The 25,011-nt window shown below is 43.7% G+C and overlaps 1 protein-coding gene across 1 annotated transcript in view; it reads right to left on the reverse strand.

Moving 5' to 3' along the window:
- The window catches only part of LOC137380809 (uncharacterized), a 60,919-nt gene extending 36,332 nt beyond the window's left edge, over positions 1-24,587 (reverse strand). Inside the window, exon 1 of the mRNA XM_068053188.1 lies at positions 24,335-24,587. Coding sequence (XP_067909289.1) covers positions 24,335-24,587 — 253 coding nt within the window. The remainder of the gene's footprint in view (positions 1-24,334) is intronic.
- Between the last annotated feature and the right edge of the window lie 424 nt (positions 24,588-25,011).

Consider the following 25,011-nt stretch of genomic DNA (forward strand, 5'->3'; position numbering starts at 1 on the left):
ATCAGATTCAAAATACAGAAGACTATCAAGAAGAATACAGAAAGTGCAGAAGAGAACTGAAAAGGAAATAAGTGGAGTAAAGAGGGTATATGAGAAAAGGTTAGCAGGAAACATAAAAGGAAACACTAAAGTCATTTAGAAACATATAAATAGTGAAAAGGTTGTCACAGAAGGATGAGACCAAGAAGGATAATTTGCTGTGGAGACAGAGGGTATGGCTGAGGTACTAAATGAATACTTTGCATTTGTCTTCACTAAGAAAGAGGATTCTACCAATGTCACAGTAAAGGAAGAGATAGTAGAGAAAATTGATAGCAAGAAATTCAATAAAGTAGATATACTTAAAAGGATGGCAGTGCTCGAAGTAGAAAAGTCACCCAGTCAAGATGGAATGCATCCTTGGTTGCTAAGAGGAGTCAGTGTGGAAATAGCAGAGGCACCAGCCACAATCTTTCAATTCTTCTTGGCTTTAGGACTGGGGAGGACTGGAGGGTTGCAAATGTCACACCCTGGACAAAAAGGGGGGAAGGATAAATTACAGACCAGACAGCCTAACGTTGGTGGTGTGAAAACTTTTAGAGACAATAATCTGGGATAAAGTTGTCACTTGGAATAAACATGGGCTAATAGCCAGCATGGATTTGCAAAAGGCAAATCATGTGTGACAAACTTGATTGAGTTCTTTGATGAAGTAGTCATAGAACCATAGAATATTTAAGGTACAGAAAGAGGCCATTTGGCCCATCATGTCTGTGCCGGCCGAAAAACGATCCACCCATTCTACTCCCACCTTCCAGTATTTGGTCCGTAGCCCTGCAGATTAAGGCACTTAAGGTGCATATCCATACTTTTGAATGAGTTGGGGGTTTCTGCATCAACTACCCTTATAGGCAGTGAGTTCTGGACCCCTACTACCCTTTGGGTGAAAAAGATTTTCCTTATCTCCCCTCTAATTTTTCTACCAATCACTTTAAATCTATGCCCCCTAGTCACTGACCTCTCTGCTAAGGTGAACAGGCCCTTCACCTCCACTCTATCCAGGCCCCTCAAAATTTTGTACATTTAAATCAGATTTCCCCTCAGCCTGCTCTGCTCCAAGGAGAACAAACCCAATCTATCCAATCTTTCCTCATAGCTGCATTTTTCCAATCCTGGCAACATCCTCATAAATCTCCTCTGTACCCTCTCTCGTGCAGTTACATCCTTTCTGTGATGAGGTGACCAGAACTGCACAGTACTCAAGTTGTGGCCTAACCAATGAGTTGTACAGTTCCAGCATAACCTCCCTGCTCTTACATTCTATACTTCGGCTAATAAAGGAAAGGATTCCATATGCCTTCTTAACCACCTTGTCGACCTGTCCTGCTCCCTTCAGGGATCTGTGGACATTCACTCCAGGGTCCCTCACTTCCTCTGCACTTCTCAGTATTTTCCCATTAAACGTGTATTCCTTTGCCTTCTTTGACCTCCCCAAATGCATCACCTCACACTTCTCTGAGTTGAATTCCATTTGCCACTTTTCTGCCCATCTGACCAGACCATCAATATCTTCCTGCAGCCTACAGCTATCCTCCTCACTATCTACCACATGGCTAATCTTTGTGTCGTCTGCAAACTTCTTGATCATGCCCCCTACATTTACGTCCAAATTGTTAATATATACCACAAAAAGCAGGGGACCCAGTACTGAGTCCTGCAGAATGCCACTGGAAACAGCCCTCCAGTTGCAAAAACACCCGTCAACAATTACCCTTTGTTTCTTGCCACTGAGCCAATTTTCTATCCACCTTACTGCATTTCCCTGGATCCCATGGGATTTTATTCTTTTAAATCAGTCTGCCACATGGGACCTTGTCAAAAGCCTTGCTAAAAATCCATGTAGAACACATCAACTGCACTACCCTCATCTATCTTCCTTGTTACTTCTTCAGAAAATTCCATCAAGTTGGTCAAACAAGATCTTCCCTTAACAAATCCATGCTGACTATCCTTGATTATCCTGTTCCTTTCTAAGTGACAGTTTATCCTGTCTCTCAGAATAGATTCCAATAATTTGCTCACCACTGAGGTTAGACTGACTGGCCTATAATTATTCGATCTATCCCTTGCTTACTTTTTAAACAGAGGTACAACGTTAGCAGTCCTCCAATCCTTCAGCGCCACACCTGTATCCAGTGAGGACTGGAAAATGATGGTTAGACCTTCTGCTATTTCCTCTCTTGCTCCTTTGAAACAGCCTGGGGTCCATTTCATCTGGCCCTAGTGATTTATCAACTTTTAAGGATGCTAATCCCATGAATAATTCCTCTCTCCCTATGTTTATCACATCCAATACTTCACACCCCTCTTCCTTAACTACAATATCTACATTGTCCCCCTCTTTTGTGAAGACAGATGCAAAGTATTCATTAAGAACCATACCAACATCTTCTGTCCCTACACATAGGTTACCATTTTGGTCTTTTATGGGCCCTATTGTCTCCTTAGTTATCCTCTTACTCTTAATGTATTGACAAAACATCATTGGGGTCACCTTGATTTTGCTTGCCAATATTCTTTCATGCTCTCTCTTTGTTTTCCTAATTTCCTTTTTGATTTCACCTCTCCACTTTCTCTTCTCCTCTCAGCTTTCTGTAGTATTGAGTTCTCGGTGTCGGGCATAAGCTTTCCTTTTCTTCCTTATCTTACCCTGTAGGCTCCTTGACATTCATGGGGCTATAGATTTGGTCGTCTCACCCTTTTTCTTTGTGGGAGCATGTTTACTCTGAACCCCTTGAATCTCCCCTTTGACTGCCTCCCACTGCTCTGACACTAATTTACCTTCAAGTAGCTGTTTCCAGTCCACTTTTGCTAAAGCTCTCCTCAGTTTAGTAAAATTGACCTTGCCCCAATTGAGAACTCTAACTCCTGTTCTATCTGTCCCTTTCCATAATTACTTTAAAACTGGCTGAATTATGATCACTACTACCAAAATGCTCTCCCACTGCCACTCCTTCCACCTGCCCAGCTTCATTTCCTAAAACTGAGTCTAAAACTGTACCCTCTCTTGTTGGACTTGCTGCATACTGGCCAAAAAAGTTCTCCTGAATGCACGTCAAGAATTCTGCTCCCTTAATTCCTTTCACACTAAAACTATCCCAGTTAATATTGGGGTAGTTTAAATTCCCTACTATTACTGCCCTATTGTCCTTGCCCGTCTCAGAGATTTGCCTACATATCTGCTCTTCTATCTTCCTCTGACTGTTTGGGGGTCTATAGTACACTCCCAGCAGTGTGATTGCCCCTTTGTTCCTTACCCCAGTCCATATGGCCTCATTTGATGAACCTTCCCAGATATCATCCCTCCTCACAGTTAGTTGTATTAGTTTCTTTGACCAAAACTGCCACTTCCCCTCCTTTCTTATCCCCCTCCCTATCATGTCTGAAAACCCTGTAATCAGGAATGTTGAACTGCCATTCCTGTCCCTCCTTAAGCCATGTTTCTGTCTGCCCCGTGTCTATCTGTGCCCTCAGCTCATCTGCTTTATTTGCTATACTCCCTGCATTAAAATAGATACCCTTGAGCACTGCCAAACTCTTTTTTTTTAAATTTTCTAACCTTTGTTTCCTCTGTCTTCCAGACTCATCCATTAATTTTCTGCATTCCATTTTCATTTTAATGGAGAGTTGATCAAGGTAGTACAATTGATGTTGTGTATACATGGCATAATTTCAAAGTTTGCAATGACAAAGAATTCAGAAGTGTAGTAAACAACAAGGAGCTGAGTAACAGACTTCAGGAGGACAAAGATAGAGTGATGAAATGGGTAAGCATATGGCAGATTAAATTTAGTCTGGAGAAGTATGAAGTGATGCATTTTGGAAGGAGGACTGAGCAGAGTCAATATAAACTAAATGGTACAATTTTAAACGGGGTGCAGGAAGAGAGATACTCGGCAATTTATGTATACACATCTTTAAAAGTGGCAGGTCAAATTGATAAGGCTGTCAAAAAAACCTTCAGATCGTCACCTTAAATAAAGTTGGCTTGGAGTACAAAAGCAAATAGGTTATGCTCAACCTTCATAAATCACTGGTTCGGCATAGGCTAGAGTAGTATGTCTAATTCTGGGCACAGCTTTAGGAAGGATACCAAGACCTTAGAGAGATTGCAGAGGAGATTTACTCGAATGGTACCAGGGATAAGGGACTTCAGTAATTTGGAGAGACAGGAGATTGTTCTCTTTACAGCAAAGAAGATTAAGGTGAGATTTAATAGAGTTCAAAGTTATGAGGGGTTTTGGTAGAGTAAATAGGGAGAAACAATTTCTACTAGCAGGAGGGTCAGTAACCAGAGGATACAGATTTAAGATGACTGGCAAAAGAACAAGAGGTGAGAGGAGGAGATTTATTTTTACACAGTGAGTTGGAATTGCCTGGAAGGGTGATGGAAGCAAATTCAATAAGAACTTTCAAAATGGAATTGGATATAGTTGAAGGGGAAGAAGTGCAGCCTATAGGGAAACAGCAGAGTTGTGGGACTAATTGGCAGCTCTTTGAAAGCCAGCACAGGCATGATGGGCTGAATGGCCTCTTTCAGTGCTATTTGGTTCTATGATTTTATTGTATGAGCAGCATAGGTACATATGGTTTGTTGGCATCCTTCCATCTACGAAAGATAATGGACACACAGCAAACAATCCATTGAGGTGGGGTGTCTGCTCTTGGTGCACCTTGCTGATGGCTGTGAAGGCTAATCCTTGACAGGCAGGTTCTGCCACAAGTGCCGCACGTGAAGCTGCCAAGTGATGCTGTGAGTTGTTGTTTTTGACATTGGTGGCTGTTGCCAAGCTGCTGTAGCAACTGGTCGTCGTGGTAGTGCACACCAGTCCACAGGATATGTCACCATTTCCCTCTTTCGCCAGCTGATGACTCCCAGTTGCGATAATCAACATTTATGGCCTTAATGTCACGCTTGCAAGCATCCTTGGAGTGGAGCTTTGGGCACCCTGGTCATCTGGCCCCGGCTACTTCACAATACAGAAGGTCCTTGGGTATGCGATCATCTTCTATCCTGCAGATGTGTCCAAACTACTGAAGCTGCCTCTGTTTGATTTCTGCAAACACACTTGGGAGCTCTGCCTTTAAGAGGACTGCCACATTCGTGATATTGCCCTGCCAGGATCTACCCATAATGTGCCACAGATAGTGAAGATGGACATTATTGAGCTGCTTTTCCTGATAGCTGTAAGTTACCCACGTTTCACAGCCATACAGGAAGGTGCTGAGAACACAGGCCTTATAAACCATCAGTTTGTCCTAAGGGTCAGCTTGGTGTTATCCCTTGTGCGTTTCACGATCGGCCAAAGGTGGTAGCTGCTTTCCCTATGTGTGTATCGAGCTCTGCATCAAGGGACAGATCATCTGTCACCGTGAACCAAAGGTAGCAGAATTTGCTAACCCAGTGGGGTGTTATTTAGTGTGATCAGGCACTGAGGTGAAACAGCTTGTCCCATGACCACAGTTTTCTTGATGCTTGTAGTCAAGGCGAACAAGTTACAGGCATGGGAGAGACAGTCCATGAGTCTTTGTAGCTGAGTTTCTAGTACCCAAAGATGTGAATTATTTGATTTATTGCAATGGTAATTCTTGACTGGATGTGTTGCAAAATAGTTTGCCATTTGGCCCCTCAAGTCTGCTCCCACATTTAATTAAATCATGGCTGATCTGTAGGTCAATTTCATTTACCCACCTTTGCTCCATATCCCTCCATTCTCTTACCTAACACAAACTATATCAGTCTTGAAAGGTCACATTGTTCCAGCATCCACAATTATTTGGGGAGGTCAAGATTTCAACTACCTTTGGGGTGGAAAAATTGTTTTCTGTTTTCTCTCCTAATGGTTCTTTTTATTAGTCCCCTTGTCTTGATTCACCACCAAGGAAATTGTTTCTCAAATCCCAACATTTAAAACAGCTCCATTAGATTACCCTGTCATACTAGGCTCCCATCTGCCAAGAATGAGGCACATCAATTTTGTCATGAACATTGATTTTTAACTGTTGTTGGAGCAAGGAAATGACTTGTTAAACAGATCAGCCGTGGCTGGAAAAGAGCATTACGTGCTAACAGACATCGAAGGTGAGGAAGTGCATTCCAGGGCCTGCTAAGGAGGATACAATCCACAAGGGCTAGGACTGGTTAGACCGGTCATATGACTGCCTGGCTGTTCCAGGGTTTTCTTTTGCACTGGCCACAGAGAGTTGGAAGTCAGAAAGGTCTGTTTGCTCCTGGACAAGCCTCTGAATCCACTGAAGACACATGAACGTCAAGAGAGAAAAGTCTCCTACAGCGAGCAAGGTTTAAGAAAAATAATGGGCCCCAACGAAGAGCAAGATCTACCCACAATCAAGGACTGTACAGTGAGCTCGAAGACCTGTAACAAAAACTTCAGATATTGCCTCAAACTTTTCCACTTTATTTTTTCTTCTGCTCCTTTCTGTCCCTATCTGCATGTGTGTATTGCGTATGCATTGCTAGCGTGGGCACGTTGTGTATCGATAGGTGTTAACCGAATTAGAGTTTAAGTTTAATAAATTTCAACTTTTTTTCTTTAAACCTAAGAAAGCCTGTTTGTGCTGGTTTCTTTGCCTTATAATTGGAAAGCCAAGGGAGAGCTAAAACATGGTGTGTTTAAAATTAAACCCTCTTACAGTAACACCAGGTGAAGGCTGAAAGGGAACCCTGGATCTCTTTCTCACCTGGTCATAACACCCTCAATCTTCAATACTCAAGGAAGCACAAGGCAAGTTTATGCAACCTCATAATTTAACACATAAGCCCCGGGATAATTCTGGTGAATGTGCGCTGCCTTCTCTGCCAAAAATTCAAAAGCGACCAGTCCCTATTTCTTCAGTGGCCATGTTACCTACATTAGCAACGTTCCGATTACATGCGTCCTGGTTTCTGAGGTGCTGCTCAGCGCGGTCTTCGCTGGTGTTCGGGGATGGGGATGGAGGCTGCGGGTTCTAGTAGACAGCTAGTAGCTGGAACAACCCTTCCATCGGATCTTCCAATTTTCGTTAGCCCTCAGCGACAATATTCATTCTATTATATTTCACACGGTTTTAGCAAGAGCCACGTGGACCGATCCATAAAGGTGCTCTTTGGTGCCTGTCGCTGAGGAGGAGGCTGCGATGTGTGAGTTCGTGGCGATGGTGTGGGGAAAGGGCGCGTGGACTGTGCCGGACAATAGGAAGGAATGTCCGGCTATTGTCCACCCTTCTAGAATCAGAATCGGCAGATCGAGCTTCGGGAGTAAACACTCCGCGTTGCTCTGGCCCCGGTAACAACCCAGAGAGAGAGAAAAAAGCATCTTCCATCAGGAATGTCCAAAGAACATTTGTGTCCTGACAAGATGGGAGGAAGGTTTTATGAACCATTCCCCAGGCAGGTTCCAAGGAGTGGGGCTTCTCCATTGCCCAGACAACCATGGGCTTTTCACATGCCAACGGACCTGCTGACATCCAGTGTGACTTTTCCACAACGCGCGCCAAGCCGGGTTCTTCACTGTAGAGTTAGTATAAATGGGTGGTTCTTGGTCGGCACAGACGCGGTGGGCCGAAGGGCCTGTTTCAGTGCTGTATCTCTAAATAAATAAATAAATAAATTCACCACCAGCGGCAGTGGGCTGCATTTCTTGAATTGCATCTTCTTGGAAAGGATGCTGTGCTGGCAGAGCTGCATGGAGGGCAGGCTGCCCACGAAGCGCGCACAGGTCAAACAGGGCACGCTCACATTTCCCAAAGGTACAGGCCCCCTCGGACTAGAGGTGGGTGTGGGGCTGAGCTCAGCATGGTGCAGAGACTGGGCTGTAACTGCAAAAAGCAAAGCCATCAGTGTAGTATAAGAATGTAATAGGTTAATAGGGACTACTGGCAACACCTATGCAGTCATATTCAGCTGGCCTCAGACACCGGAAACATCAGAGGAATGTATGATGGCATGAAGAGAGCTCTTGGGCCAACCATCAAGAAGATCACCCCCCTCAAATCTAAATCGGGGGACATAATCACTGACCAACGCAAACAGATGGACCGCTGGGTTGAGCACTACCTAGAACTGTACTCCAGGGAGAATGCTGTCACTGAGACTGCCCTCAATGCAGCCCAGCCTCTACCAGTCATGGATGAGCTGGACATACAGCCAACCAAATCGGAACTCAGTGATGCCATTGATTCCCTAGCCAGCGGAAAAGCCCCTGGGAAGGACAGCATTACCCCTGAAATAATCAAGAGTGCCAAGCCTGCTATACTCTCAGCACTACATGAACTGCTATGCCTGTGCTGGGACGAGGGAGCAGTACCCCAGGACATGCGCGATGCCAACATCATCACCCTCTATAAAAACAAAGGTGACCGCGGTGACTGCAACAACTACCGTGGAATCTCCCTGCTCAGCATAGTGGGGAAAGTCTTTGCTCGAGTCGCTCTGAACAGGCTCCAGAAGCTGGCCGAGCGCGTCTACCCTGAGGCACAGTGTGGCTTTCGTGCAGAGAGATCGACTATTGACATGCTGTTCTCCCTTCGTCAGATACAGGAGAAATGCCGTGAACAACAGATGCCCCTCTACATTGCTTTCATTGATCTCACCAAAGCCTTTGACCTCGTCAGCAGACGTGGTCTCTTCAGACTACTAGAAAAGATCGGATGTCCACCAAAGCTACTAAGTATCATCACCTCATTCCATGACAATATGAAAGGCACAATTCAACATGGTGGCTCCTCATCAGAGCCCTTTCCTATCCTGAGTGGTGTGAAACAGGGCTGTGTTCTCGCACCCACACTTTTTGGGATTTTCTTCTCCCTGCTGCTTTCACATGCGTTCAAATCCTCTGAAGAAGGAATTTTCCTCCACACAAGATCAGGGGGCAGGTTGTTCAACCTTGCCCGTCTAAGAGCGAAGTCCAAAGTACGGAAAGTCCTCATCAGAGAACTCCTCTTTGCTGACGATGCTGCTTTAACATCTCACACTGAAGAATGCCTGCAGAGTCTCATCGACAGGTTTGCGTCTGCCTGCAATGAATTTGGCCTAACCATCAGCCTCAAGAAAACGAACATCATGGGGCAGGATGTCAGAAATGCTCCATCCATCAATATTGGCGACCACGCTCTGGAAGTGGTTCAAGAGTTCACCTACCTAGGCTCAACTATCACCAGTAACCTGTCTCTAGATGCAGAAATCAACAAGCGCATGGGTAAGGCTTCCACTGCTATGTCCAGACTGGCCAAGAGAGTGTGGGAAAATGGCGCACTGACACGGAACACAAAAGTCCGAGTGTATCAGGCCTGTGTCCTCAGTACCTTGCTCTACGGCAGCGAGGCCTGGACAACGTATGCCAGCCAAGAGCGACGTCTCAATTCATTCCATCTTCGCTGCCTTCGGAGAATACTTGGCATCAGGTGGCAGGACTATATCTCCAACACAGAAGTCCTTGAAGCGGCCAACACCCCCAGCTTATACACACTACTGAGTCAGCGGCGCTTGAGATGGCTTGGCCATGTGAGCCGCATGGAAGATGGCAGGATCCCCAAAGACACATTGTACAGCGAGCTCGCCACTGGTATCAGACCCACAGGCCGTCCATGTCTCCGTTATAAAGACGTCTGCAAACGCGACATGAAATCCTGTGACATTGATCACAAGTCGTGGGAGTCAGTTGCCAGCATTCGCCAGAGCTGGCGGGCAGCCATAAAGACAGGGCTAAATTGTGGCGAGTCGAAGAGACTTAGTAGTTGGCAGGAAAAAAGACAGAGGCGCAAGGGGAGAGCCAACTGTGCAACAGCCCCAACAAACAAATTTCTCTGCAGCACCTGTGGAAGAGCCTGTCACTCCAGAATTGGCCTTTATAGCCACTCCAGGCGCTGCTTCACAAACCACTGACCACCTCCAGGCGCGTATCCATTGTCTCTCGAGATAAGGAGGCCCAAAAGAAAGAAGAAAGAAAGAAAAAGAAAAAAAAGAATAGGGAAGACAGTGAGAGAGATCCCTCCCACTGTATGAGCGATGATGTAACAGTCACATGAGAAAGGCTTGAGAAGGAGGTATAGCAGCAGGAATGATGCTAGTTTAGCTGGCTTGTGGAGAGTGTGTGTAGTAACTGTTAGTAGTTGTGAGTTAACCTTTACCGGAGTCTAAGACTTTCTCTAGAACGCGCTACAACGCTACTAATACAAACTCAACAACCCAAAATGGTGGCAATGGTATACAGCAGTGAAAGTGACCAAGAGAATTTGAAGATCTCCTTACCTTTGGAAGAAACACCAGGTGAACAACTGAAAAATTTAAAGATAAATACTGGCTTGGTATAGTAAGAAAATGACAACTGCAGAAGAGGCTGTGGAGAGTTCCACAGCTGTCCTGACTCAGAGCACCACAGAACAGAAGCATGCAAGCAGAATCCAGCAATCAGGTGAGTCACAATACCAATATTCGGGGATCACGTTAAAAGCCTTTGAAAACTTGTGGTACTTTTCTAAAGGCATTGTGCTCAGAAAGTAAAACAAAGGGGAAAAAAACAATCCTTCACTGGGTCTGAATGCGAGGGCAAAGAGCAGGAAACTCCCGAAAAGCGCAGCAACTCCTGAGAAGCATGGGAAACCCACAAAAACAAAAGGGACACCTCCATTAAGGCAACCAAGCCTGAAAAAACAAACAAAGTGAATTCATTAAAGAAATGAGAAACCCTAAAAAAAACCTACTTAAACAGCAGGGAAATCTCAAAAACAGCTGGCGACCTCCATTAAAGCAACAAAGCCTGAAAAAACAAATAAGCAGAATTTCAAAAATAAAGGAGAACACCCTAAAAAGTCTATTATGAAAGCAATATAGATCCAAAATTTGGAATGCCTGAGAGTTTCCAGAATCAAGAGAGACCCAATCAGATTCAAAATTGGCTATTATGGAGAAAAAGTTTCCTAAGGTTCAGAATTGCTTCTCAACTCCATACCAAATCTGAAGTGGAACAAGTGAACACCCTCCGATATTCAGAATGTGCAATTGCGGACAACGTAATTGCCCGACAAGGGATCAACAAGGCTACCGATAAATTTGAAGTACTTCAAACCTTTGATAAATATTTTAATCTCCATACCAATAAAATCTTGGAATGAGCCAATTTTAATGATTGGGCGCAGATGATTGGTGAATCTGTACACTTCTATATTAATTACCGTTATAGATTGGCAGAAGGTTGAGAATACGGCAAATTAAAGGCAGAACTAATCAGAGACAGGATAGTCATCGGCATAGCAAATGAATCCTTGTCAGACCTGTTGCAATCCAAGGAAGACCTTACACTGGAAAAGGCCATTCAAATTGTAAGATAGGCTGAAGTTCACAAACAGAATAGGGACATCCTATGAGCTGAAGGCAAGCCGTGGATGAGAAGGAGTCCATGCCTGTCCAACTGGTTAAGCCAAAGCCAGGGAAACATTTTGAGAAACAGAAAAATCATACAGGTGAGAAGGCACATGAAACCTTGCCAACATTGGGAGCCAATAAAACACACAAACAAGAGCAGTGCCCAGCAAGTAAAGCTGAGTGTTTTAAGTGTGGAAAAACTGGACACTATGGGAAGATGTGCCACAGCAAAATTTCTTCACTTAAAGGTACAAAGCAGAAGACCTTCACACAAAGAGCAGTGAATCAAACACAGCAATACCCACAAGAGAAAGAACCAGGAGAATTCTTGGGAGAAATCAATAACCCAGACCAAGATTTCTGGACAGCAGACATCTATGTGAATAGACACCTCACAAATTTTAAGCTTGACACAGGGGCTATCATCACAGTATTGTCTGACCAAGAACCATGGGTGAAGAGATATTGCCTGCAACTGACAGATACACAGTTGCATGGTCCAGGTAGGACTCAACTGTGAGTAAAAGGCAAACTGCAAGCAACTCTTCAGCATAGAGGCAGGCACTGGTAGAAACCTTATATGTCTTACACAATCAAGAATTTTCTTTACTGAACAGGAGTGCAGGCTTGGAACTGCATTTGATCGAAAACGTAGCCGAAGTCAAGCAAACAAAGGTAAACAATTCCTTCCAATCGTCAGCCGATGCACTATCAAGGGCAACCATGGATCATCCATCACCAGAACAGCCGATCCGCTGTTGACTACCCAATTTCCAACTAGACCTTGACAAAGGCTAGGCATGGATTTATTCATGTTTGGTGGGAAGTCATATATCATCATTATCAACTACTTTTCCAGGTGAATAAAAGTCCGATAATTACATTCTATGACCACCGAGGTAGTTATCAGAATCCTTCAGGACATCTTCACGACACATGGGATTCCAGATGAAATATTATCAGACAACAGACCACAGTTTGCAAGCAAATATTTTACCCAGTTTGCCTTGAAGATGGGTTTTCAGCATCTTAAGAGCTTTCCGAGGTATCCACAGTCCAGTCCCGAGGCAGAATGAGGTGTGAGAACCATAAAATCTTTACTCAAGAAAAATGAAAATCTTCCTATTTCACTCCTAGTTTATCGTAGAACGTCACTGCTGTGTGAATTATCACCAGCAGAATTACTAATGGAAAGGAAGTTAAGAGCACAGCTTCCAGTATTGCCTCAACAATTAATACCTGGATTGAAGACTCAAGATTACTAGAAATTTTGAGAAAAAGAAAATTCCTGCAGAAGGAAACAAACCTGGAAACGCAATAGGAGATTTCGAGTGAGAAGCTAACCCAAATTAAACAATGATCAATAAGTTTGGATGCGTGACCTGGAATGAGAAGTTACAGTAATCCATAAACAAGAGGACTATCAGTGATCATATGCTATATGAACGAAAGAAGAGAACATACGAAGGCATTGGAGGAATATCATTCCTACTCTGCAAAAGCAACAGCCAGTAATCCATCTACAAGATCCAGATGAAGATGAACAAACCCAAACCGAACAAAATACTACAACTCGTAAAAATGACAAACCAAGTCAGCAACCCAGACTTCCTATGAAGACTACTGATTGTCCCAGACAGATTACGACCAGATCGAGGAGAGTTGTCAAACCTCCAAAGTGACTGAATCTGTAAAGTCAGAGACTTACGGGGAGAGAGAGTAGTAGATAAGTCATAAATGTATATATGTTTGGAAAAATGTTGGATAAAGATTTGGGCGGAGATGTAGTATAAGGATGTAAAGGGTTAATACTGAAGACAGTGAGCGAGACCCCCCCTCACTGATGTAACAGTCACATGAGATAGGCTTGAGAAGAAGAAGGTATAGCAGCTTGAAGGATGCTACCTTAGGTGGCTTGCGGGGAGTGTATATAGTAACTGTAAATAATAGAGTTGTAAGTTAACTTTTACCGGGGTCTAAGACTTTCTGTAGAACGCTACGAAAAAAAAACCAACAACCTAACAGTCTGGTACAATGGAATCATGCTACTACCATGTAACAGGAGGAAGACCTTTCCGTTGACACGAGCTTGAAGTAAGTGTGGAAACAGTGTTGCTGAGACTTGTAAGAAGACCTACAATTTTGACTAGTCATTAACATATAAAGCAAGAATTCCCGATGGAATAGTCACGTTATTACAGAAGAGAGTTCAAAGAACCTATCAGAAACATAGCTAAATGCCCTAATCAAATGTTATGACAGCATTTTTCAAAAAGTAATGTGAGCACTGAATTAGAATTATTTCAAATAATTTTAATCAGACCAAACCAGTACCTGGAAAAAGAACTTGTATTTACCCACATGTGTATGTTCAGACATTCCTTTAAAATTATTCAGTGATAGGCACAAAATATTTACTTTGCAAGAGTTTGATATGAAATAAATATCTTTTGGCTGACCTTAATTATTGTATGAAGGAATACTTTGTTGCTAAACATTATCATGAAAACAATTTCTTATAAACTAGAGTAAGGAGACAGCAATTCGATTATAATTATGGATTATACATCGACAAAAAATAGCACAGCTTTGGTCGTCGAAGTGCTTTCTCCATGTGGGCCCTTACTGAATTGGCCTGCTGGGAGAAAGAAATAAATGATGAGGGAGTGGTTGAGTCGATGGATGATGACTGATGTATTGCATACTGTTGACCAATGTCTAAGCAGTTGGGAGTTTGAAACTGTCTTGGGGAGAGTTTTTCCAAAAGTCTTTATGGAAAGAATTGTGCATGGGGGTGTAAAGGGATATGGATGGTAAGAGAAAGGGGTCGGAGATAGCCTTGCCTATGATTGAGACACATGAGAGTAGAGAGCCCATGTGAGATGGCAAAGTTGAAGATTTATTATGAATATGGGAAGTAAATTATATGGAGGATTGAAGTTTAGGGAGTCCAGGGGTTCAGTGCACCCAGAGAAGAGGAAAAGGAAAGTCGAACATGAAATTGCAGAGGATGAGTTGTCCCCAGTGCTGAGGTATAAACAAGGGAAGTAATCATGGTCAGAAACTTGGAGCTTAGAATCATAGAAATTTTAAAATTTACAGCATGGAAGGAGGCCATTCGGCTCATCTTGTCTGCACCGACTGTCAAGAGGTATCCAGTCTAATCCGTAACCTTGTAGGTTATGGCACTTCAAGTGCATATAACGGGTATTTTTAAATGTAATGAGGGTTTCTGCCTCCATTTTCAGGTAGTGAGTTCCAGATCCCCAAAACCCTCTGGGTGAAAAAACTTCCCCCTCAAATCCCCTCTAAACCTCCTACCTCTTATCCTAAATCTATGCTCTCTGGTTTTGGACCCCTCAACCAAGGGGAATAGGGCCTTCCTATCCATTCTATCTAGACCCCCCATAATTTTATACACTTCAATTAGGTTTCCCCTCTGCCTTCTTTGTTCCAAAGAAAACAGCCCGAGCCTATCCAATCTTTCCTCATAACTAAAGTTTTCCAGTTCAGGCAATATCCTCATAAATCTCCTCTGTATCCTCTCGAGTGCAATCACATCTTTGCTATAGTGTGGTGACCAGAACTGCATGCAGTACTCCAGCTGTGTCCTAACCAGTGTTTTATAAAGTTCCAGCATAACATCCCTGCTCTTGTATTCTAAGCCGCAGCTAATAATGGCCCGAAGGGGGTAGGAGGTGATGTGTTGTATTTGTCTGAGACAAAAGAAAAATGGGAGGGACACTATAGGTTGGAGTAGCATAAACAAGTGACCCTTGATTTAATACACAATAGTGCAATCGTTCATGCAAATACAAGCACATTATGCAACTAATCAGATACAGTAATACAGACTCATTTCAGTGTTACGATTTTACATGTCTCTCTAATGAGTCAAATAATCCAAGCTCCAATTGTGAATTTAATGATTATAAACTTCTGTTGATACCAAAATAAGAATATTCATAGCTTATTCAACTTAAAGACTATGTCCAACAGATCATAAGGATTAAACAATAATAAAGCACTAAATAAGTATATCAGTTTTGAACTATACCTTTACTATATGTGTTATGGCTATCCTAGTCATTGGCAATAATAAAATCTTAACTTCAGTCAATGCATGGAGTAATACTGGCTTTTCTAAGTAAAGTCAATTTGAATCATAAGTTAACAACTGTCCAGAACATCTTAAACATAGTCAAACCTATATCTTACAGCCAATTCGATTCACTCCACGTGATATCAAAAAACGACTGAAGGCACTGGATACTGCAAAGGCTATGGGCTCTGAAAACATTCCAGCAATAGTATTGAAGACTTGTGCTCCAGAACTTGCCGTGCCCCTAGCCAAGCTGTTCCAGTACAGCTACAACACTGGCATCTACCCGGCAATGTGGAAAATTGTCCAGGTAAGTCCTGTACACAAAAATTAGGACAAATCCAACCCAGCCAATTACCACCCCATCAGTCTACTCTCGATCATCATTAAAGTGATGGAAGGTGTCATCGACAGTGCTATCAAGTGGCACTTGCTTAGCAATAACCTGCTTAGTGACGCTCAGTTTGGGTTCCACCAGGGTCACTCAGTTCCTGACCTCATTGCAGCCTTGGTTCAAACATGGACAAAAGAGCTGACCTCAAGAGGTGAGGTGAGAGTGACTGCCCTTGACATCAAGGCAGCATTTGGCCAAGTATGGCATCAAGGAGCCCTAGTCAAACTGGAGTCAATGGGAATCAGGAGGAAAACACTGCACTGGTTGGACTCATACCTAGCACAAAGGAAGATGGTTGCAGTTGTTGGAGATCAATCATCTCAGCTCCAGGACATCACTGCAGGAGTTCCTCCGGGTTGTGTCCTAGGCCCAACTATCTTCAGCTGCTTCATCAATGACCTTCCTTTAATCATAAGGTCAGAAGTGGGGATGTTCGCTAATGATTGCACAATGTTCAGCACCATTCGTGACTCCTCAGATACTGAAGCAGTCCGTGTAGAAATGCAGCAAGACCTGGATAATATCCAGGCTTGGGCTGATAAGTGGCAAGTAACATTGGCGCCACACAAGTGCCAGGGAATGACCATCTCAAACAAGAGTGAATCTAACCATCACCCCTTGAAATTCAATGGCATTATGATTGCTGAATCCCCCACTATCAACATCCTGGGGGTTACATTGACCAGATACTGAACTGGAATAGCCATATAAATACTGTGGCTACAAGAGCAGATCAGAGGCTAGGAATCCTGCGGTGAGTAACTCACCTCCTGACTCCCCAAAGCCTGTCCACCATCTACAAGGCACAAATCAAGATGGAATACTGTCCACTTGTCCGAATGGGTGCAGCTCCAACATCACTCAAGAGCTCGACACCATCCAGGACAAAGCAGCCCGCTTGATTGGCACCCCATCCACAAACATTTACTCCCTCCACCACCAATGCACAGTGTCAGCAATGTGTACCATCTACAAGATGCACTGCAGCAACGCACCAAGGCTCCTTAGACAGCAGTTTTCAAACCCACAACCTCTACCAACTAGAAGGACAAGGGCAGCAGTTGCATGGGAACACCACCATCTGCAAGTTCCTATCCAAGCCTCACACCATCCTGACTTGGAACTATATCGCCGTTCCTTTACTGTTGCTGGGTCAAAATCCTGGAACAGCCTTCCTAACAGCACTGTGGGTGTATCTACCCCACATGGACTGCAGCGTTTCAAGAAGGCAGCTCACCATCACCTTCTCAAGGGCAATTAGGGATGGGCAATAAATGCTGTCCTGGCCCGCGATGCCCACATCCCATGAATGATTAAAAAAAAGCTTATTTGTTGAATAAGCATCTTTCATTGGTTGGTTATATTATACAGCAAATAAACTTTTCTACAAGTAAAAACTTACATTCTGCTAAATACTATTTTGCACAGTGATCCCTTCGGGTGGGCAAAACTATATGATATCCATCTAGCTAGGAACATTTTGCTTAGAATCTATGCTGATCTCTCACACAATTTCTTATATGTAACTCCCAAACATCATCCACTCTCTGATTCCAATGTCTCTAATGATCTTGCTATCACAAAAAGGATGTCTATAATAACATAGAGTATTTAACAATTTATTAACAGAATATATAGAACATAGTACAGCACAGTACAGGCCCTTCAGCCCACGATGTTGTGCCGAACCTTTAACCTTCTCTAGGATCAAACTACCTACATACCCTTCATACTACTATCATCCATGTACCTATCCAAGAGTCGCTTAAATGTCCCTAATGTATCTGCTTCTACTACCACCGCTGGCAGTGCATTCCACGCACCCACCACTCTCTGTGTAAAGAACCTATCTCTGCATCTCCCCGAAACCTTCCTCCAATCACCTTAAAATTATGCCCCCTGGTGATAGCCCTTTCCACCCTGGGAAAAAGTCTGGCTATCCACTCCATCTATGCCTCTCATCATCTTGTACCCCTCTATCAAGTCACCTCTCATCCTTCTTCGCTCCAATGAGAAAAGCCCTAGCTCCCTCAACCTTTCTTCGTAAGACATGCCTTCCAGTCCAGGCAGCATCCTGGTAAATCTCCTCTGCACCCTCTCTAAAGCTTCCACATCCTTCCTATAATGAGGCGACCAGAACTGAACACAATATTCCAAGTGTGGTCTAACCAGGGCTTTATAGAGCTGCTGCATAACCTCGCGGCTCTTAAACTCAATCCCCCTGTTAATGAAAGCCAACACACATACGCTTTCTTAACAACCCTATCAACTTGGGTGGCAACTTTGAGCAATCTATGGACATGGACCCCAAGATCCCTCTGTTCCTCCACATTACCAAGAATCCTGTCTTTAAGCCTGTATTCTGCATTCAAATTCGACCTTCCAAAATGAATCACTTCACACTTTTCCAGGTTGAACTCCATCTGCCATTTCTCAGCCCAGCTCTGCATCCTGTCAATGTCCTGTTGCAACCTACAACAGTCTTCCACACTATCCACAACTCCAGCAACCTTCGTGTCATCGGCAAACTTGCTAACCCAGCCTTCCACTTCCTCATCCAAGTCATTTATAAAAATCACAAAGAGCAGAGGTCCCAGAACAGATCCCTGCGGAACACCACTGGTCACCGAGCTCTATGCTGAATACTTTCCATCTACTACCACCCACTGTTTTCTATGGGCCAACCAATTCTGTATCCAGACAGCCAACTTTCCCTGTATCCCATGCCTCCTTACTTTCTGAATGAGCCTACCATGAGGAACCTTATCAAACGCCTTGCTGAAATCCATATACACCATATCCACTGCTCTTCCTTCATCAACATGTTTTGTCACATCTTCAAAGAATTCAATAAGGCTTGTGAGGCATGACCTGCCCCTCACAAAGCCATGCTGACTGTCTCTAATCAAACCATGCTTTTCCAAATAATCATAAATCCTGTCTCTCAGAATCTTCTCCAATAATTTGCCCACTACCGACATAAGACTGACTGGTCTATAATTCCCAATGTTATCCCTATTCCCTTTCTTGAACAAGGGAATAAAATTTGCCACCCTCCAATCATCTGGTACTACTCCAGTGGACAGTGAGGACGCAAAGATCATCGCCAAAGGCGCGGCAATCTCTTTCCTCGCTTCCCGTAATATCCTTGGGTATATCCCGTCTGGCCCCGGGGACTTATCTGTCCTCATGTCTTTCAAAATTTCCAGCACATCATCCCTCTTAACATCAACCTGTTCAATCATATCAGCCTGTTTCACGCTGTCCTCACAAACGACCAGGTCCCCCTCTCACTAGTGAATACTGAAGCAAAGTATTCATTTAGGACCTCCCCTACCTCCTCAGACTCCAGGCACAAGTTCCCTCCACTATCCCTGATCGGCCCTACCCTCACTCTGGCCATCCTCTTGTTCCTCACATAAGTGTAGAACGCCTTGGGATTTTCCTTAATCCTACCCGCCAAGACTTTTTCATGTCCCCTTCTAGCTCTCCTAAGTCCATTCTTCAGTTCCTTCCTGGCTACCTTGTAACCCTCTAGAGCCCTGTCTGATCCTTGCTTCCTCAACCTTAAGTAAGCTTCCTTCTTCCTCTTGACTAGCTATTCCACATCTCTTGTCATCCAAGGTTCCTTCACCCTACCATCCCTTCCTTGCCTCATCGGGACAAACCTATCCAGCAGTCGCAGCAAGTGCTCCCTAAACAACCTCCACATTTCTGTCGTGCATTTCCCTGAGAACATCTGTTCCCAATTTATGCTCCCCAGTTCCTGCCTAATGGCATTGTAATTTCCCCTCACCCAATTAAATATTTTCCCATCCCGTCTGCTCCTGTCCCTCTCCATGACTATAGTAAAGGTCAGGGAGTTGTGATCACTATCACCGAAATGCTCTCCCACCGAGAGATCTGCCACCTGGCCTGGTTCGTTGCCAAGCACCAAGTCCAACATAGTCTCCCCTCTAGTCGGCCTATCTACATATTGAGTCAGGAAACCTTCCTGGACACACCTGACAAAAACTGCTCCATCCAAACTATTTGCACTAAGGAGGCTCCAATCAATATTAGGGAAGTTGAAGTCACCCATGACAACAACCCTGTTACTTCTGCACCTTTCCAAAATCTGCCTCCCAATCTGTTCCTCCGTGTCTCTTTTGCTATTGGGGGGTCTATAGAAAACTCCCAATAAAGTGACTGCTCCTTTCCTGTTTCTGACTTCCACCCATAATGACTCAGTAGACAAACCCTCCTTGACGACCTCCCTTTCTGCAGCTGTGATACTATCCCTGATTAGCAATGCCACTCCCCCACCTCTTTTACCTCCCTCCCTATTCCTTTTGAAACATCTAAACCCCGGAACATCCAACATCCATTCCTGCCCCTGTGATATCCAAGTCGCCGTAATGGCCACAACATCGTAGCTCCAAGTACTGATCCATGCTCTTAAGTTCATCACCCTTATTCCTGACACTTCTTGCATTAAAATAGACACACTTCAACCCATCATACTGGCTGCAACTTTGCCGTGTCAACTGTCTAACCTTCCTCACAGACTCTCTGCACTCTGTATCATCATACCTGAGACAGAAAAACACTGTCAATTGGAGTAGCATAAAGAAGTGATAAAGTTGCTACTTCAGGCACAATTTGTCCCTCTCTGGGCAGACTGGTTCATTGTCTTTATGGGGATATTTGATGGTAAACTGACTTTTAAGAGAAAAAGGCTAACAGAAGATATATTTACAACCAATTGCATAGTAAACACAGAATGTTGAATCAACAAAGTGATATATAAAAATAATTTAAAATGGGCGCTGATTTCTTGGGGGCCTCACACCCTCCCCTCCTAAAAGAAATGTTGTCTCTGACATTAATCCATCTAAGTCTTTGCTAACGGTGTATAGCAACATTTTTCACATGAGGTATTACACCAGAATACAATTAATGTAAAATAATGCAAGGAACCCAGTAACAACTGGTTAGGCATCACGAGTATTAACGTGTTAACTTCGGCATTGTCTATCCTTGTTTCATTGCATACACGTACATAATACAAATCAAGAACAGCTTCCTATTTCTACAACCTCTTCAAAATTGATCAAATATCTGTTCTCCCTCAAAGGAACTATAATTCCCATTCGACAATAAATCTACATAGAGATATCACACAAAGAGAATATCAATAATACCCAATTGCAATCAGCTATTAATCTATATTTACATGAAGCAAACTTTCTCCATATTGCTTCTGAGTATGGTGAGTGTGCTTTCCAGGGATGTGTGCAAATCCCTAAAAAGTTGATATTCTGCATCTCCAGATCATTTTACAAACTTCGGCTGCATGAATGATGACAACATGATTCTCCACAACATTTATATTCACTACGTATTCATCTTGTTTTTAAACACAGAGCAATGTCTGAGCAATATGTGGAGTTCCCGCTGGACCAGCAGCCAACCACTGGAATTCTTCGGGTACATCATCATACTGTCAGTTCCTGTCGACGAACTCCCATATGAAACAAAACTGCCTATCGACGTAGATGACTCTCCTAGGATGCTCCTCGTTTACACTCCTGTTGTTCACCACGGGACTGGCTGATGGAACAGTTGTGCTGTACAAAATGTTGGACTGCTGGATATTGCAGCTGTTGGGTTGTAGGCAGGTAATGAGGTTCCGGCTGGTGGCCAGTCAGAGTATGAGGCAGCTAGATAGGTCATGTGAGCATCAGTTTCTGGATAGGTGTTGTCGGTACAGGTTGCTGCATATGCGGCATGAATAGAGGCTGGTTTGTAGGCAGGGCATGAGAGGGGTCAAGTTTCTGTGGTTTATGTGCAGGTTAGTATGGTTACTGTAGAGTCATACTGGCTTGCAGAGGGGAAGAAAGCAGAATGGAGTTTATCTCTGTCTTCCTAGACTCCCACGTTGGTTGACCTAAATCATTGTATGTCAATGTCTGAAGATGTCTCCTTGTCCTCATTGAACTCCTCCATCTTCTGTAAAATAGTTGCCCTTTTTATTGGGAGATTGGCCTCGGTTCCTATTTGGTTCTGAAGGGTCGGCATTCACTTCTCTTCATTGTTGGGGAGGCAGTGGCGTAGTGGTAATGTCACTGGACTAGTAATCCTGAGTCCAGGCTAATGCTCAATTAATAAATCTGGAATTAAAAGCAAGACAAAGACACCAGGGGAAGAAAGCCACCTACAATTCTGCCTCTAAGAAAGAACACAACTTCAGCCAGAAGACAACAGAATCACCCAATCCCACAGACTGTGTATTCATTTTTATTTGTTCTGGACTCTTATCCAACCACATATCTACTCCTCATCAGTCTGTAATCCATTTGTGTGTGTGATTCTCGTGTGTGTGCATAAATGTGTAGCATAATTTTATTATTTTATTTAAATTGGGTTTAGATTATTAAGTATAATAATAATAAACATACCTTTTTCTTGTTTAAAGTCAAGAAAGCCTGTCTGATTGGTTCTTTTATGATCACTGCAAATGTAAAAAGTAAAACACTCACTGAAGTGGTAAGCACATCCACTGTTTAAAAGGAATAAACCCTGTTGCAGTCAAATAAGAGGAAGGACAAGAGGGGAGCCTTGTGACCCCCTCCTCGCCTGCCGTAACAGGGATATAGTGACGGTAGTATCTTAACAAACCAAGAAACCTCCTTACGTCGCCTGCAGTTGTCAGTTGCTTGTGACGGAGGCCCTCAACTTCAGCTATCTCTGCAGGATCCATCTTATAGCCCTCACTTGAGATGTTTTGACCCAAGTTCTTGACCTCATGTTTGCACAAAGAACATTTGCTGGGCCTTAGCTTAATTCCTTGTTCCTGAAGACGTCTCCGAATTTGCTCGAGAGCTGCAATGTGTATCTCAGAGGAGTTACTGTACACTAGAACTTTGACCAGATATACAACAGCAACTTTTCCTATTAGGTATCAAGGCATGACTCCATGCACCTTTGAAAACTCCGGGTTCATTTGTTAAACCAAAGGGAATGTGGCGCCATTCGTATAAGTCCCATGGGATGATGAAGGCAATTGCTGCTCGAATTTCATTTGCAATGAAGCCTTGGTGGTCAGCTTTCCCCTGGTCCAGGGTGGAAAACCTTGAACTTCCCTTGAGGTTGTCCAGGATATCCTGAACCTGAGGTCTGATATTTTTTTATTGAGTTCACAATAGTCTATACAGAAGTGAAGGCTCTCATCTTTCTTCCATACGCATATGACTGCGGACAAACAGGGTGACTCAGACTGAGTGATCCACCCTTGATTTTTCAAGTCTTGAAGGTAGGCTCTGACCTCTCTGTACACTGGTGGGGGGATGGACATGTACGTCTTCTGCACAGGCTGATTATCTTTGAGGTGAAGCTGAAGGTCATTGATGCATTCTAGGTTATTTTCATCTCTTAAAAATGCTCCTTCATCTTCTCTCAACAACTGGGTGCCAGCTTGACATTGATCTTATGTTAAAGAACTAAAATCCACTGGAGGTACTCAATTCTCAGCCCTGTCCTGCTGTACTGGTTTTGGAGTGTCAGTGTTAGAACTCATCTTATTTGGTGCTGCTGTGCATTGCAAAGCTTCAACTGTGTCAACCATTTGTGGGGAGCCTAATGGCATTCGCCTCTTCAGAACCACATCATGATTGGTAGTGTTTGATACCGGGGCAGAGACGTACGTGGAGGGGCCTATCCTTTATTGCAACTGCACAACTGAAGGGTCAACATATAGTTCTTCAGATAACTGCGTAAGCACAGTCGGCTCAAACATGGCTGTGAAGTCTTGAATCAGAAGAACTGATTGAACACTACAATGCACAGCAACAAGACTGCGTTTTGGAATAGTGGCATCTTTCCTTCCCACTGATACACATCCAAGATCTGTAGAGGGCTCTTCTTGGATAAGGTGGACTAAAGCGTTCGCTACTCATTTTCTCATCTCAGGACTAGGACTGGGACTACCTGAACTGGACGTAACTCGCTGGAGTCTCTCCTTACCACGTCTACTATTACATTGTACCTGATAATGGGAATGTCTCTGATAGCGTAGGTCACAAGAATTGGTATTTGGGTTCAATGGCAACTGGAAGAGGACATCAATCCATCCAAGGGGATATCTGACCCATTTGCTGCAGTCAGATTGAGTTTGGTTGGTCCCATGAGTTCCCTCAATGGCCTCAAGGAAACATTTGCTAAGTGGGCATCTTTCCATTCTCTTGGTATAATGGAGACTTGGGTTCTTGTATCCCAAGGTGCTCTTGTCTTCACTCCCCCAATGTTATAGCTTGTCAGACATCTCTTCCCAACCAAATGGATGATGTTTGCTTGCTTTTATGGGGTGATGCTACAAATCTGGGATTTCAGTAGGGAAATGCTTGTGGTTACTGCCTGTCCCATGGCAGCAATCCTACCCCCTTTCCAGCAAAATTACTTGGACTTTTTTGTTGGCACCACCTAGCATAATGCTCAGCTGAGCTGCGCACAAAGCAGCGGTCGCAACTATTATCATTATTTTGAAGCTGGCAGTCAGGACATGCTCTTCGCCTTTTACTATTAGCTGGTCTCTGGGATTGATGTCTGGGGTTACCCTTTCCTAGGACGAGCACTTCCTGTAGATCTGTGAGCTGCTGCTTCAAAATGGCAATCTCTACCATACTTTCTCTCAACTCCACAATCTCAGCCATTAGAGTGCCCTCGCGAGGTTTCCTTTTCCCTTAATATTTTTGTTCCTCCTGACTGTGATTTGTTTATTGGATCTCATGGATCATAGCACTCTTTGCTGTTTCAAGCTTCGCGTGTCGCTCTGCCTCGTGTCTATTTGCAACATTGAACTTCTCAAACAGTACTTCGTCGGTCATTCCAGGATCTCTTAAATAGGGGCAAAGTTCATTCTTAACTGAGTCACTCCTTAGTCCTGTCCAGAGAGCATGCAAAAACATGCTTTGTACAAGGAAATAGTCGTACTTAAGCCCAGATCCCATCTCTTGGCTGGCAAAAGTAACTTTCTGTCTTAAATCAAGTGCTTGAACAAGGAAAGTCTGGGCTGGTTCCCTACTTTCTTGTGCTAGTCCAGTCAGGCGATCATATAATTTGGTTGTACTTTTCTCC

This window comes from Heterodontus francisci, chromosome 2, assembly GCF_036365525.1.
Source record: "Heterodontus francisci isolate sHetFra1 chromosome 2, sHetFra1.hap1, whole genome shotgun sequence".
NCBI lineage: Eukaryota > Metazoa > Chordata > Chondrichthyes > Heterodontiformes > Heterodontidae > Heterodontus > Heterodontus francisci.